The 17,786-nt window shown below is 41.1% G+C and overlaps 1 protein-coding gene across 2 annotated transcripts in view; it reads left to right on the forward strand.

Moving 5' to 3' along the window:
• Positions 1–17,786, forward strand: part of LOC109923371 (transmembrane protein 150A-like) — a 95,414-nt gene that overhangs the window by 35,767 nt on the left and 41,861 nt on the right. For both annotated transcript variants that reach the window (XM_048616432.1, XM_048616434.1), the window contains 2 exons: positions 9,560–9,643; positions 17,640–17,707. In XM_048616432.1, coding sequence (XP_048472389.1) covers positions 9,560–9,643; positions 17,640–17,707 — 152 coding nt within the window. The remainder of the gene's footprint in view (positions 1–9,559; positions 9,644–17,639; positions 17,708–17,786) is intronic.

Here is a 17,786-nt window from a genome sequence, read left to right on the forward strand (position 1 = left end):
TGTGGTGAAATGTTTGCTTGTTTATAGAAAACTTCGGAGTTGCTGAAAGCTACAGGGATTTGCATTGTACACACTGAAGGACTTTGTTTTGACTTCCAGGATTTTGCACAAGCCATTTGCTCCCAGGCATGAGTACAGTACGGTATAAAATTCCCCTTGGAAATTCTCATGCTCAGTGTAAGGCAAACTGCTTCATGTTCCCTAATTTTATGATTCAATAGGTAGATTGACATCAACTTTATCATCAGTACATTTTTTGTTAAGTAGCCATAATTATTTCAAAACTTTCCAAGTTCTTGATTTGCAGTGTCAGGGAGTGTGGGAGGTTAGGCTGTAGCTGGCATAAACTTCTTTGTTTTTCCAAATATTTTGTTTCCTATAATAGGCCTAACGCCAGTAGGAGGCCTGAGGAAGGAGCACACAGCATTAGGCAACATATCCAAAATCCTCAAACCTATTCCACAAACATGACGACTGAGCGAAATGTTCTCACGTAAATTCCTCATGTACGTGAAGTGTGCCTCTAAAACCTCCACTCTGACTTCATTGGTACTTGTGGCCCCTCTGAAATTTTCTCCAGACTCCTCGTAATTGTGCTGTGAGGATTAAATTTCATCGCTGCTTGCCTGCTCATTCCACCAACCTGCCTGTTCCCCTTTCAAGATTAAAATGATCCTGTACAATACCTCAAACTTTCATATTGCCCACGGATTTTCAAACTGTGCCATGCATGCCCCAGTCTAGGTCATTGATGTAGGTCAAGGAAGGTTTGATCCTCGCACTGACTTTGGGCAATGCTACTGCATACCAAGACGTAGTAAGAACTGCAGATGCTGGAGTCAGAGGTAACACAGTATTTTCTGAAGAAGTGTCCCGACCCAAAACATCAACTTTCCTGCACCTCTGATGCTGCCTGGCCTGCTGTGTTCCTCCTGCTCCACACTGCGTTATATCTGCTACTGTGTATCAATCTGGGGAAGAGGGAAGCCATGAAGGGGTTTAAAGAGCCTGTGAGAATTTTAGATTGATGATATGGGAGATGAGGCCATGAGTCAATGTACTTTAGTGCACATAGGTGATTTGGGTGCACGGGACTTGATGCTAATCTCTTGTGTATACTTCCCGAACGTTGTGAGCATTTCCCAAAAGTTCATACCTTTCTGCCAGAAAGAATGCTGCCTTTTCAGACTTTCATTCTGATTCCTTTGTGAATGGCAGTTTTTTGATTTAAACATTGTAAAACATATATTACACCCAGCATCAACTCAAGTAGCTTTGATGCTGTGCAGCCTCCCTGCCTGCGTTCTGTATTATTAGTGAGTGTCTCATGAAAGTGCTCAAAATCCTCCCAAGTTCACCCTAGTGATACTGAACATGCCACAACTTGTTCTTTTTATACCTGTGCCAATTTCTGAAACAGAAATCAAACCGCCACTGCAAGAAATGGAAAGTAGACGCAGAAAGTGCTGAAAACACACTGAAAACTGGTTATAGTTGAAGGAGCAAAGGATTTTTGTAATCCACAGAAAAGCCCTGATCAGAACTGAAACAAAATAAGCGCAGTTAATAAGGAACATTGGAGGAAAACACACAGAGACACGGACTCAAAACAGAAACAAACAGGCAAGTACAGGCACACAAACATAAATTACAAACAACCAGACATGCACACACACACACACTCTCAAACCAATACACACACTCAGAAACACACAGGGATATGAACACACTCACAAACATGTGGGGCTATGAATACACTCAGAAACACACATAAGTACACTTGTTGGTACACCAACAGACACACACACAAACAATTATTGACTTACACAAACATACTCTCAATCAAAGAGACACACACAGACACAAACGTACTGCCTGACTATCAGATGCTTACAAGTAGACAGAAACACAGGGCTGGGTTTTTCCTTCTTCACTGTTTCCAAGCCCTGAGTCTGTTTCCAGGGCAACCTGTCACTCTCTGGGATGTTTATGCAGGTGAAGTGCACCTTGAATGCTCAATTGAACCTGCCTCCACTACGTTTCCAGGCAGTGCATTCCAGACCTTAACCACTCACTGTGTAAAGGAATTTTTTCTCATGTCAGTCTTGCTTATTTTGCAACATTCCATTTGACATTTAATTACTTTTTGTGGTTGTCCATTAGTTGTATGGGCGTACCCAAATCTCATTGTTCTTCAATACTCACTTGTTTCTCACCTTTATGGAAATATCCTTGTTTATCTTTCTTGGTTCCAATCTCACATTTTCCCCACAATGAATTCCCTTTTGTTACTGTTTTTGCTTGTTCAATTAGACCTGTCCCTGTTGTTTTGTAACTTCCTGCTGCTATCCACACAACTTCCTGTGCTACATAACCAAGTGTAATTTGGAAGCTTCACATTATAACTCTCTAATCTTCTATCCAAACCATTAATATGTGTTGGAAAGCTATGACCCCAGAACAGATTCTTGGGGAGAATATCTTATTGTATCTCACCACCGACTCCTATTGTCCTGCCTCGCAGTTTGTCCAACCAAGATCAAAGGGTTGCCTCTAATTTTGTGTGTTTTAAGTTTTGCTAACTCTGAGATGTTGGTACTATTTCCATTGAGCAGAGAAGGCTAAGAAGAGATTTAATTAAGGATTTTAAAAGTATGAATGGTTAAGATATAGGGGCTAGGAAGATCTATTTCCTCCAGCTGGACAGTCTTTGATGAGAGAAATCATCAATTTGTCATTTGATGTTTTTCTTACTGAGAGAGTTGGTGGAACATGAATCGCTTAAGCACAGGGAATTGGTGAAGCAGAGATAATTTAATCTTTGAAGAGAAAATAGACAACTATTTGGAACCAAGGAAGACAGAGGCTTACAGGGTGATAGCCAGGCAATAGGATTAGTTTGGGATAATTCTTTATAGGGACATCTCATGCTTCATTGATGTGTGCATCTTTGTTCTGTTGTGAAAAGCTAAGCCTATTGGCTTCACTGATCTTTCTTTCACGTCTTCCTTAGTCATTGTAGACTTACTGCTGCTGTACAAAACCCATTTTAGCAACAGGAGGTGGCTAGTTAGCCCTCTTGAGTTGGTTATGCCACTCAGCAAGATCGTGGCTGATCTAATATCTGACTCTATTTATCTGCTTCCACTCCATATCAATTTGTAATGGGCCTCTAACAGCAGATGGTGGTGTTGAGGGAGGATAATAAGCAGGGGCACAGTACCTCCAGGGAGGAAAAAGACCTCAACAAGAAAGGAAGAGATAGACAAAGTATTTCCTCAATAAGACATGAACAACAAGGCTTAAATTCATGTAAATACATTGTGTTCTTAGATTAACCTTAACTTTATGTTTGTAAAGACCTGATGCCTGTAGAAAAAGAATCCGAAGGGTCTCGACCCGAAATGTCAGCTTTCCTGCTCCTCTGATGCTGCTTGGCCTGCTGTGTTCATCCAGCTCTACACCTTGTTATCTCATGATCTTTGGGCTGTCTGTGTGCTTGAATCTCGTGCTTTTAGCTAATAAAGATGTACCAATCACACTTTTAAATTAACAATTGATTGAACTTCAGTTGTCACTTACAGAGGAGAGTTCCAAACGTGACTTTTGTGGTGCGGTGGGTAGCGTTCGCACCTCTGGGCCAGATATTCTGGGTTCAGTTGACATCTCAGGACTAGATGATCATGGAAGTTGCATTGAAATGTTGCCAAGTGGGTTGATTATCAATCTGGAAATCCTTCCAGTGTGTTGAGGGCAGGTGGTAAGAGAAGGAGGGTTTTCTGTTGAACCAGAACAATGAAATAGTTGCTCAAGCCTCCCCACGTTCAAAGACTCCACACACACTTTTAGCAAGCATTACCCTCATTCTGATGGGACTACTACACCCTTTTGCTGTTGATGGTTTCTTTTAGACACTTTTGGGTCTAAGAGTTGAACTGGAGAATGATTGGAAACACAGCTTGATTGATAAAACAGTGATTAAAAGTAGGAGAATTTCAAAAGAGAGTTGAATGGGGTACAAACTAGGTACATACCCATGAGAAATAAATATGGGGTATCCAAAGCTAGATGACTAATGATATTGATGAGAAAATAAGGTAGAAAAAGGAGGCATACAATGCATACCAAACTAACAATAGCAGTAGAAATCAGGAAAAGTATCTCAAATGCAGAAGAGAGGCTAAGGTTGGAATAAGGAAGGCTAAGAAGAAGCCTAAGGAAAGGACGGCAGGTTAAAACAAACAGTAAAAATTTCTCCAGACATATTATTAGTAACATATTAGTGAAGGATAAAGTGGGGCCCATAAGGAACAAGCAGGGTAAGCTGCTCACTGAAGCAAAGGATATGGCAGAGCTACTAAATGAATATTTTGCTTTTGTCATTCCCAAATTAGAAGATGGTGACAATGACCCCATTGAATTGTGGGTGCTCAGCAATTGAACAGTATAGAGATAGATAAAGAAGAGTTGCTAAAAAAGGCTGGCACTGCTCCAGGTAGAGAAGTCACAAGGATTAGGTGGGATGCATCACAGATTGTTGAGAAGTGGAAGGGAGCAAATTGCAGAATCATTGACAGAAATTTTCCAGGCCTCTCTGAACACAGGATTTACTCCCATGGGGCTGGAGGATTACAAATATGACACTGTTGTTTATGAAGGGGGCAAAGGATAACCCAGGGAACTATGTACCTGTCAGCTTGATATCAATAGTGAGGGAACTGATGGAGGCTATACTATGGGATAAGGTAAATTTACACTTAGAGAAACATAAGTTAATGTTAGACAGTCTACATGACTTTGTCAAGGGCAGGTCATATTTGACAAATTTAATTGAGTTCTTTGACAAGGTGACACAGGCAGTGGATGAGGGTAGCACTGTGAATGTTGCATATCTGTCTTCTCAGAAAGTATTTGATGTGGTGCCACATGGCAGGTCGGTTAGCAAATTAGAAATGTTTGGTATTGATAGATTCTTGGCTAAACTTGGCTAAAAGGTAGGAAGCGGAGGGTAGGTATAGATGGACATTTTTCAGATTGGAGACGAGTTAAAATTGGTGTTCCCCACGGTGTTGGGACTCTTGCTTTTTCTGACTTACATAAGCGATTTGGAGAATGGTGTTGAGGGCAAAATCTCTAAATTTGCAGATAATACTAAACTGGGGAGAATATTGAGTGATGAGGATGATGCTGAGGGACTTCAGAGGGATGTTGACAAGTTGCCAAATAGGCAGACACCTGGCAGATGAATTTCAATGCAGAGAAATGTGGGGATAATGTATTTTGGTAGGAGAAACACAGAGAAATAATACTGGCTTCCATGGTACAACTTTGAGGGGAGTACAGAAGCAGAGAGACCTCAAGGTTCACATGCATGATTCTCTGAAGGTGGCCAGGTGAGTTGAAATTGTTGTGAAGAAGGCTTATAGGATCCTTGGGTTTACAAATAGGGGTGTAGAGTATAAAAGCAAGGAAGTAATGCTACACCTCTGTAAATCATTGGTCAGTCTATTTCGGGAGTATTGTGTGCAGTTCTGGTCATCTTATTTAAGGAGGGGTGTTACCAAGACCTGGAGAGAGTGCAAAGGAAATTTATTAGAATGATACCAGAATTGAGGGATTTTAGATGCAAGGAAAAATTACAGGAATTGGGCTCATTCTTTTTGGAGCAGAGAAGGTTAAGAGGTGAGGGTTTATGGAGGGGTTTAAAATTATGACCAATTTTGACAGGGTAAAGAAGGATATTCTGTTTCCACAAGTTGGTATGTCAGTAACTAGGGGTCACAACTTCAAGATTGTCAGCAAGAGAGCTAGAAATGAGATGAGGAGAAACTTCTTTACTCAGAGAGTTGTTAAGATTTGGAATGTGCTGCCTGGGAAAATGGTAGAGGTGGATTCCACTGGATGTTTCAAAAGAGAGCTGGATATGTGTTTGAAAATGATGAATTTACAGGGCTGTGGAAATAGGGCTAGAGAGTGGGACTAGCTGGGTAGCTCTTTCAGGAGCCAGTATAGACATGATGGGTCAAATAGCCTACTTCTGTACGGTAAAATTGTATAATTATATGTGTTTCCCAATTTCAAACCTGAGAGGCCTGGCTCTACATTTGAGACTCTGCTCCATTGTCTTAAACTTCTTGCTTAGTGGAACTATTGCAGTTTATCCAAATTAAAACAGTTCCTACAAGCTACCTTCCCTCTCATTTTTGCTGCTACTCAAAGTCCATCTGCAGCAGTGACTTCGTAAGTTGAAGTCAGTGGGTTCATCTGCTAAAAAATTTGCGGGGAGCCTCTGTGTGGAAGAGAACATTGCCTACAACCCTACATTATGGAAGGAAACTTACCTAAACGTCCAGTGGGGGCATTGATCACACACAATCTGCAAGCCCCCAAAACGATTGGTTTTAGACGACCCATCCTGATGAAGGAATCCATTTGGCCCATTGTGACCATGTCAGCCTTTTAAAAGAGTTATCCAGTTAGCTGCACTCCTGATCACTTTCTCATGTCCCTGCAAGTTTTTCAGCATATTCCTTTCTAATAGTTTCTATTGAATCTGTTTCCACCTTTTTACAGGGTGTGCATTTTAAATCAAAACAACATACTATGTTAAAATAAAAAAAAACTCTTCATCTCCATTCTGGTATTTTTGGCAATTATCTTAAGGCTGTACATGATGGAGCCAAAGCTGCAGGCCAAAATTGAGCTGATTGGCTGTTTCCCCTGGTCTGGACCAAACAATATGCCAATTCACCTCTGCCACTGAGAATAATAACCCAAACACTTTGGCAGCCTTCCCCATTTCAACGCTCTTGCATTTAACTCCCACAACAAGATTTGTCTTAACTTGTCAGGCAATCTTTCTCAATTGTAGCAATAACTTAAGGAGTGATTGTGGTCTGTTTTAGAAAAAAAAACCCACACACACTATTCTCTATTTTAAGCATTGCTTTGGATTAAGCTATGGTTTACCTGAAGCAAAAAGAAACAAAAAGAAGTCAACTGAAGCAATGAGTAATCCATCCATGTTTCAGATTGGATCCTGAGCCCTTTACAGTTAAGGTTTTAGGAAAATTAGAAACAGGTATAGGCCATTCAGCCCTTTGTACCATTTTATTAAATTATATTTTATCTGTACCTCAAATGCATTTACCGTTGCATTGCCAACACTCCAGGACTGGCCTGGAGTCTCAGGAATTGAGGATTAAACTGCAGGGCACTGCTTTGATTTGATTTGATTTATTATTGTCACATGTACTGAGAGACAGTGAAAAGTATTGTTTTGCTTGCTATCCAGGCAAATCATTACCTTACATCAGTACACTATGATAATAGTACAGAATGCAGATTATAGTGTTGCAGCTACAGAGAAGGTGTAGAGAAAGATCAACTTTAATGTATCAGAAGTCTATCCAAAAGTTGTGTCCGTGCTGATTGGTAGAGATTTGACTACATTTATTTCCATTTTCCTGCTCTTAGGCCTTTGCTCTGGGGCTATGGTAAAGCAAATTCATATCTAAATGCTGCTTAAATATTCAAAGTTTCTTATTCAAACACAGGCAGTGAGTTCCAGATTCTTGTCACCATCTGAGTGAAAACATTTCTCCTCAATTTCCCTCTTAGTGTTCTACCTGTTATCTTAAATCTATGCCCCCTTGTTAATACCCATATAATGAAGGAAAAGGTGCCTTCCTATTCACCCTAACTATGCTCATTATGACCTTATATACCTCTATCAGGTTCCTTTCAACCTTTGCTGCTCCAAGGAAAACAAGCCCAGCCTATCCAACCTTTCCTTATAGCTTAGACCCTCCAGCCCAGGCAGCATCCTAGTGAATCTCCTCTGCACGCTCTCTAGTGCAGTCACATCCTTCCAATTATGTGGTGACCAGAACTGCACACAGTATGCCAGTTGTGGCCCAAACAACAGGTTATACTGTTCCAACATAACCTCCCTGCTCTTGTATTTTGATCCTTAGCTAATAAAGACTAGTATGTCATATGCCTTCTTAGCCACCTTATCTACCTGCCCTGCTGCCATCTGGGATCTGTGGATATGCACATCAAGGTCCCTCTGATTTTCAGTAGTTTACAGCATCCTACCATTAGTAGTGTACTCCTTTGTCTTCTTGATCCTAGGTGTATTACCTCATACTTTTCTGGGTTGAATTCCTTGTTACCCTTCTCCAGTTTGCAACTATCCTCCTCACTATTTACCACTCGACCAATTTTCATGTCATCAATTAACTTCTTGGTCATATTCCCTACACTTAAGTGAAAATCATTAATGTACACCACAAGCAGCAAGGGCCCCAGCACCAGGCCTTGCGGAATCCCATTGGAAACAGACTTCCAGGCACAGATACATCCCATTACCGTCAACCTCTGCGTCCTGGCTCTTAGCCAATTTTGTATCTAGCATACCACTTTGCCTTGAATCCCATGGCCTCTTAACTTCTTGATCAGTCTGTGATGAGGGACCTTATCAAAAGCCCTGCTGAAATCCAAGTAGACCACATCAAATGCATGACCCTCATCAACACGCCTGGTTACCTCCTGAAAAAAATTGATCAAATTTGTAAAATATGACCTTCCTTTAACAAATCCATGCGGACTATCCCTGATTAATCTGTCACTCTCAAAAATTACCCACATTACCTCTGTGGTCCCTAAGGGGCCCTACTCTATCCATAGTTATTTTCTTGCTCTTTATATATTTATAAAGACCCTCTTGGCCTGACAGAAGAAGCCAATGTAGCCCAGATTGCCTTTGAACTGCTGCCCAGACCAAGGTGACTATGAGTAAAAATGCTGTTCTCCTCCCCTGCCTGGCCCCACCAACGTCTGTATCACAGGAGAAAAGCCTATTATATTTCACATGTCATCTAAGTTTTGGATCATGGCTGTAAATTAAGTGGCTATATTTGATCTGGCCCTTGAAGACTAAAGTTCAACAGCTGCCTACAGAGAGATAGTCTAAGTCGGACATGGGGTTAATTAGCACTGAATTAATGTAGGCATTTGTCTACTCTAGCAACAACTATACTAAACCACCTATTAACTCCAAATCAGAAAAAAAATATAAGCTTTCCCTATTGCATTGTGTGTGTTTTTATTTATATTATTTAAGATAGGTTAGTAATGTTTTGTTGGGTTTTATTCAAAGCATTAAAACCGGCATGAAGCTGTTATATACATGCCATTAACGTTGTAAGTTGCCAGACATTTTTCTGGTCAATATTTAACCTGGGATTTTAGCAGCGACTGCAAGAGTAGAACGTGTTTTATAATTTTGTAATGTTTTATATAATTTTATAATGTCTTCTGAAGAAGGGTCTAGACCCGAAACGTCCGCTTTCCTGCTCCTCTGATGCGGCTTGGCCCGCTGTGTTCATCCAGCTCTACACCTTATTGTCTCGTGTTTTATAATGTTGTGTTCTGCACTTGTGAGCAAAGCTGATTGTTTGCTCAGGAAGAGAAAGTGAATTTCCTTTCTGATTCTGGTATCAGTGCAAATGATGAAGCAAATTGGCTCACAAACACGTTGCTCTTGTCTTTGCAGGATTTACAATGAATCATGTGGCCTGGTCTCTGCGCAGGGAGGACCCAAAGTATGTTGCACCTTAGATGATATTCCATTGGTCAGGTAAGAGGCTGCTACTCACCAATGCCAGTGTTTTGTTGAATTGTACAGTACAGAAGGAAATCGTTCTGCCCATTGTGTGTGTGCTGACTCTTTGATTGAAGTATCCAATTAGACCGTCTCCACTGCTGTTTTTCCACTGCCATGCAAATTTCTTCTTCTGACATGCTCTCTCAGGGCCACGTTTTGTTTTGAAAGGTAACTGGCCTGTTTTGGATTATAATGTAATTTGACTGCACACACTGCCAGATGGCAACTCTCAATGATTCTAAGGGTGCAGAAAAGATTTACCAGGATGTTACCGAGTCTGAGGGTTTGAGTCATAAGAAGAGGCTGGAATAGGCTGGGACTTTTCAGTCCAAAACTAGAGGTTTAAGGTGAGAGGGGAATGATTTAAAAGGAAGTTGAGAGGCAGCTTTCTCATGCAGAGGGTGGTGTGTACATGGAACAAGCTGCCATAAAAGTTGTAGAGGCGAGTACAGTTACAATGTTTAAAAGACATTTGGACAGGTGCATGAACGGGAAAGATTTGGAGAGATACGGGTCAAACACAGGAAAATGGGACTATTTCAGTTTAGGAAACATGGCCTGTTTGGACGAGTTGGACCGAAGGGTCTGTTTCTGTGCTGCAAGACTCTATGACTGCATGTTCTTGGAACAGTTCCCATTAAAGATTTCACGACTTAAGGTCAATGTTATCCAGGTCTAACTGATCAGCATCTTGCAATAGCCTGATTGATTAATATGTAGCCAAGCACTCCATTTGTCTAGCTTTCATCTGCAATGTAACAAGACAATATCTGGTACTTGTCCAATCATTTTCAGTCATTTTCTTCTACTTGTGCTTTAGTGTGTCCCTTGTCGTTCCCTGGTAATTATTAATCAATACCCAGTACTTGTCCAGTAGATCTCTGTAATTATTCATCAATAACCAGTACTTGTCTGGTAGATCACTGTAATTATTGCCTAAATACTCAGTACTTATCCAGTAGATCACTGCAATTATTATTCAATCCCCAGTATTTGTCTAGTAGATCACTGTAATTATTGCATAAATAGCCAGTACTTGTCCAATAGATCACTGCTAATCAATACCACGTACTTGTCCAGTCTGTCACTGATAACTGTTTAATCAATAAATAGCACTCGTCCAGTAGATCACTGGTTTTTATTTTGTCAATACTCAGTACTTGTCCAGTAGATCACTAATTACCCAGTACTTGTTCGGTAGTTCATTGGCAAAGACCATTAGATGTAGGAGCAGAAGTAGGCCATTCAGCCCATCAAGTCTGCTCCACCATGCAATGAGATCAAGGCCGTTGTGATAATCCTCGACTTCACTTTCCTGCCTTTTCCCCATAACACTTTCGTTTTAAAACTTGGTTGATCTCAGCCTTGCTATCAATGCAGCACACTAATTGTGGGGTAAAAGCACTGTAATAAGTGCAGATTGTTTAGAAACGCACTCTTCCAGTTCCAGGGACTGAGCATAAACCAAGATAGCAGGGAGGAAAGGCCGCAATCTCAGACAGACTTTGGGCAGTCTCCAACCATGCTCCAAGTGCACACTGGATTTAATTTGACATTTGAGGCAGTAGGCATTTAGAAAGCTGCAGGCTAATCCGAATGATACTCTGGTGGGGTAGGGGACACTGAGGGTGCTGAAGCACATCAGGGTCAGGTATAGGTGGCCGGGTCAAACTGATTCTCTGCACACAGACCAACTCTATGTGCACGTGTATTTATTTGGAATGCCATGTTTAAATTTTGTGGGCCATTGTATATGAATAGGGATTTTGTTTTAAATAACAGCCTCATCTGACTGGAGACTAACTCTTGAAGCAGCTCACACGGATGTGTTAGTGTCAGTGATTCAAGATTTACACTAATTAATGGACACACATGGCTCCCAACATGACAGGGCACAGTCCTGAGGTTCATTATGGATTAAACAGCATCAGGCGCTCTCTCTATGCTGCCCCAGAGATCAATGCCAGCAAGGTATACATGTCATGGGGTTGGCAACAGTCTGTGCCAGCAACCTGCTTCAACTTTAACCTTGGAAAAGCATCTGCGCCACAGCCTGTGTAAGCAAACTGTCACTTTATACCAGCTTTAGATTTCTGCTGCACTCTCAAACCCGCTATTTTGTCAAAACCACAGCCTCAATTTTGGGTAGGAGTTGACAGTGATTAGAGGAAACATTTATTATCGATTATCCAATATTCCGTCTCCCTGTTGGTTTGATCCAGTAAATGGAACACAGTATGCCCCTTTATCAGTATTACATTTGATTAATATATTTGCATAAATGTAGGAGACACCATCATTCCATGCAAGGATATTGCATATACAGTACCTTTTATTACAGGGTTTTAGTAACTTGTAATCTGTTATACAGAACACAGTGCAGGGTACCGTTTACAGGTACTGTATACATGATCCCAGACTACTGTACAGCATGTCCTATTATAGCACTACATGTACATATTTTACAGGCAATATGCAATCTTTTGTAAATTTTTCAGGAAAACTGATCTAGGACTGGGAATGCTGCACCACTATTGAGAACCTGAAACACGAAATTAGAGCAGGTGCCAAATTGGTCAGTCAAGAACTTGACCAAGTTAATGATTCAGGCATGAGCCTGTAAACTGTACAGTACTATTCTGTATTGACAGAAGCTGACTGACTGGGACAGTTCTCTCCAGATTAAAAACATCCGTAGATTTCTTTATGCACTCGTTGCAGACTTGCGACATACTGAGCATATAAAACAGAGTAGGTCAAATAGTGGTCTCATAGAGGGGGCTTGTTTTGAGAGAACTGTTGGGTAGGAGGGTCCACACCTACCCTGCTGATAACGACACAGGATGTCAAATTAATATTGCCTTAGCCATTTTAGAAATGGGTTTAGCACCTACTTTTAGAAACCTTGCTGTGGACCAATCAGATAAAGACCTGCACTCAAAGAATGCTGGGCCCAGTTAAGAGAAGTGTGCGCTTAGTTGGGGTACCCACATGGCAACTCTGCCACTAAGCCTCACAAGCACCTTAATACCGTGTTCACGGAGGACAACTTGCAGTCACATAGCACCTTTTAAAGGCAGCATAATGACCCAAGGCACTGTGTACAAAGGGATATGGGGCATAGACAAGAAGGAACTTTCCCTTTTAGCAGAGGGATTAACAACCGGTGGCATAGATTTAAAGTAAAGAATAGATGGTTTAGAGAGGATTTAAAGAAAAATATTTTCACCCAGAGGTTGGTGGGTATCTGGAACTGACTGTCTGAAAATGTGGTACAGGTGGGAACAGTTAATGCTGTGCCCTTGTTCAGTAGATCACTGATAATTGGTAGGCAATGTTCAGTTCTGAGGAAGGGTCACCGGACCCAAAACGTTAACTCTGCTTTCTCCTTCACAGATGCTGCCAGACCTGCTGAGCTTTTCCAGCAACTTTGTTTTTGTCCAGTCCTTGTTCAGTAGTTTATTGGTAATTGTTTAGGGAATGCCCAGCCATTCCTCAATAGATCACTGATAATTATTTTGTCAATGTCCAGTTGTTCAGTGGATTACTGATAATAATTTCGTCAATGGCAAGATTTTTTCCCATGCGTTCACTGGTAAATATTTCGTCAATGTACAGTACTTGACCGGTACATCTCTATGAAGTTTAGTCAGTACTTGATACTTGGGTTCTGGATGCCTTGCTGAAATCACATAGAATTCCAGTTGATGTCTTTGTTGTGTTTGGTTAATGTCAGGTTGCTATTGAGTTGATATTTAGTCATTGCATGGGTTCTAGTTTCCATTCTACATCTGACCAATGGCTGACATCGAACCCACAATGATTAAGTTGTAAGGAAATTAATTGCCATCTCTGAGAAGCAGCATCTATGCTTTAAATACCCAGAATGGAAAAATTAACTATCTTATTTGTTTTGCTGTTTTTTTGTGGTTCGTAGACGAGGATTTCCAAATCCCTTTGTTTGTAGCTTTCTGCAGTCTTTCTCTATTTACATTTTCCCACATTGTATCTGCCAAGTGTTTTTTTGCTCACTTGCTTAATGTGTCTGTATCCCTGTGATGGTGAGTGTATAGCTAGCTGATAAATGTTACTTGTTTAACACATAGATAGCTGAAATATTTCTGCTCATATCTGTAATGTGTGTACATATAGGTAATTTCAGATGATTGTTTTCTATAAGGGTGACATGCTGGGACAATAGATGTGTTGATGTTTGTATAACAGTGTATAGTATTTGGTCTACATGCTGTTGAGATGTGCACACACCCAACCCATAATTGTTATAGATTTGGTTAACAGTTCGCACGCAGATACTTGAGGAATTCTAATATGAGCAGGGTTCATTTGTGTGTTTTGATGCTGACTGGTGCAGTCAAGTTTCTCATCTGATATGTGAATTCAAAATAGTCGCTTGGTAGGACAGAATGTGAATATTGACGCAAAAAAGCGCAACTTGTCAAAATTGGTCACCTTGAAGTCATCAGGACAATCCACAAGAAGTATCAGAAGGTTTTTTTACCGTATAGAGGAGAGTTCAGATTGGTTGACTCTGCTAGGTAGTGGTGTTGCTGTGAAGAATGCACCAACTAATGAGAAACACCTAAACACAGGCAGTATCCTACCCCTTGCCTTTTTCCAGTGTGTAGATGATATAATTGAATTTGCAACTGCAATTAAGAGTGTTTGAATACACCAGTTCTGAGGAAGCATCACCAGACCCAAAACGTTAGCTCTGATTTTTTTCTTCACAGATGCTGCCAGACCTGCTGAGCTTTTCCAGCAACTTCTGTTTTTGTGGGGGATAATGGCTATCCTGATCAGATCAGTTCTTGTTATGTATCATACAAACTCATGAACAGGCATAAGACTGTCAGTTTTGGTCCTAAAATGTGCCCAGTATACCTCAGATAACATGCATGATAAAAAAAATTAAAAAGACTCAACAGTTAACTGTTGAACATCATAAACTGGTGCATTCTCCATTGCAATATCACTCCCACTTGAGGCATTCATCTCTCATGCGGTGTATATGTTGTCTTCTCTTTATATTGGTATTCTTGAAACTGTCCTGATGATTGGAAGATGAAAAGCTTTGACAAAATATTTCTTTTCTCAGTAATACTCAAGTCTTCCTAAATTTTAGCTTGTGTCTTGTCAAGATTTTGCTGGCGTCATTCAGGTACAAGTCTGGGTTAAATAGGGCACATGTCTGGACTGTCTTGCACATTTCTGATAGAGTTAACCTGGGAAACAAAATATTTCCCCAAATATTATTTTCTTTTAAGTAACAGAGCAGAAGCTAAGGTGTTACCAGATTAGCATAAGTTTTCTAGTCTTGCTGTTGGTGAGAACTGGATAGGCTTTCTATTTCGTTCACACACAAGCATTACCAATGCACTGACTGAAAGGTTGGTGGAATGAGATTCAATTGTAACTTTCAAAATGTCAGTGGATAACGGGCCTTGATGAGGCCATATCTAGCGTATCATAGAATCTTTACAGTGTGGAAGCAGGCCAATTCAGCCCATCGCGTCCATACTGACCTTCCCAAGAGCTTCCCATCCACAGCCATCCCCCCTAACCCTATAATCCTGCATTTCCTATGGCTAACCTACCTAGCCTGCACATCCCTGGGCCTGGACACTATGGGCAATTTAACATGGCCAATCCACCCTAACCTGCACATCTGTGTGCACTGTGGGAGAAATCTGGAACACCTGGAGGAAACCCACACAGACACAGGGAGAATGTGCACACTCCACACAGACAGGCGCCTAGGTCTGGAATCGAATTAGGTCCCTGGCACTGTGAGGCAGCAGTGCAAATCATTGAGCCACAGTGCTGCCCAAACCTTGTACCTTTTGCTGCTTTATTTCTGAAAGGACATGATTGCATTCAAAGCAGTGCAGAGAAAATTCACTTGACTGATTGTGGGAATGAAGGGTTACGAGAAAACGTCGGACTGTGGGCCTATAATGATTGGATTTTAGTGGAATCAGAGGTGATTTTATTGAAATCGATAAGATCCTAAGAAGATACGACAGGGATGTTTCCCTTGTGTGATTGACTAGAAGTGGGGACTCAGTTTAAAAACAAAGGATCTCCCATTTAAGACAGTGATGAGGAGAATTTTTTCTTTCAGAGTCATTAGTCTGTGGAACTCTCTTTCCCAGAGGCTGAGATGGATAGATTGCTGCTCAGTAGGGGAAATCAAGGTCTATGGGGAAAGTGCAGGAAATTGGACGTGAGGAGTGTCCACTTTTTGGATGGTGGAACAGGCTTGAAGGGCCGAATGGCCTACTCCTGTTCCTTTATCTTACAGTCTTATAGACAGAGAACAGTGGATGCTGACTGATTGAATAAAGGCTGAGTTAGATTGGTTCTTAATTGACAGGGGAGCTGAAGCATTTTGGGGTGTAGAAAGGAGAGGCCAATCAGGTCAGCCAGAATTTTATTAATTAGCAGAGAGGGACCAAATGGCCTACATTTGCTCCTACTTGGTAAGTTCCTCTGTAAATAGATGGAGAACAAACATAGGCAGAGTTATGGGAAAAGAAGAAGGAAGTGGCATGAACCAGCTATCTCTTTAAAAGAGATAGGCAGGTTTGACTGAATGACCTCCTTCCGTACAATATGATTCTGTGAAAACTGGGATTAATTTTCTTCAAACTTGCGAGTTGTGCAATGCGAGCCTCTGAACTCTGAGACTGGCTGCGTAGAATAAAGGGTTAATATTAAATATGTAATTAGTGGCCAAGTCAGTGATGGTACATGATAGAAGAGACTCTGAGGAGAGTTGATAGAATGCTTTGATTCCAGGAAACTCTGTCAAGCCATGTAGACTGCCTGACCTCCTCCACGGTTTCAGAGGGTGGAATTTCCCTCTTTTCTAGGGCTAGAGTAACCTTCCCAACGTAGAGATAGCACTGTAGCTGCAAGCATTTCTCAATTCATGCTAAAACAAAGGCCTCCCTGCCCTAAGCCCTCAGTTGCCCAGCCACTATTTTCCAGGGAGCCAGCGCCCAGCAAATGAAACAAGAAATGAAAACAGAAATTGCTGGAAAAAGTCAGCAGGTCTGGCAGCATTTGTAGAGAGAAAGCAGAGTTAACGTTTTGGGTCTAGTGATCCTCTGTTCTGAGGAAGGGTCACTGGCCCGAAACGTTAACTCTGATTTCTCACCACACATGCTGCTAGACCTGCTGAGTATTTTCAGCAATTTCTATTTTTGTTTCTGATTTCCAGTATCTGCAGCTCTTTCATTTTTATTTTTGTTAAATGAAACAAGAAGCTCTGTCATGATTGTGTGATAGACAGCCTCATTACATGGTCACAGGAGTGAAAATCTGTTGAAAGTCTTTCAGTTTAATTCAGCAATCAAATTTTTGTAATGATTTAGTGAGGAGAAAGCAGGCGATATTGTAAATCCTCTTGCGGATTTCCTATCCAACTTTAATTGGATTGTTGGCCATTGGTGTTATACATATCAATAGTGAAATGAAAACAATTCTCAATGCCTCTGTTCCAACATTCTGTGATCTTCTGGTTGTTTTATGATCTGCTTGATTTGATTTATTATTGCCACATGTACCAAGATACAGTGAAAAGTTTTGTTTTACATCCTATCCAGGCAAATCGTACCTGACCTAAGTAAGCTTGAGGGAACTTTAAAAAGTTTTTAATCTCTCTGTATCTACCTCTCACTGTCACTCTCTCTCTCGTTCCCACTTAGTCGTTCTCTTCCTTTGCTCTCCTCAATCTTATTTTCTCATTTTCTCTCTGTCTCGGGCTGGAAATATATTGACCCAAGGGCTTTGGCTCTTCCAGAGATTGAAATTCCTAAAATGCCCTTCAAAGGACCCTGAGCAGAATGAGAATTAGGTGAAAGTTCGTGCAGCTGCTGGTTTTGTTTACACAAGAAACATCTGTGATGCTCAGTACCATTTTCTCTCTCTCTCCTTCCCCCTACAGTAAGTGTGGTACCTTACCTCCCGAGAGCTGCCTCTTCAGTCTGATCTGTAGCGTCGGGTCCTTCATGGGTAAGTCTCGCCCCTAGGCACAGCTGGAGCTGGGTGAGTGACCGTATCGCTTGCTCAACACTTTTCATGGTATGAAAGC

Source organism: Rhincodon typus, chromosome 34, assembly GCF_021869965.1.
Source record: "Rhincodon typus isolate 14 chromosome 34, sRhiTyp1.1, whole genome shotgun sequence".
NCBI lineage: Eukaryota > Metazoa > Chordata > Chondrichthyes > Orectolobiformes > Rhincodontidae > Rhincodon > Rhincodon typus.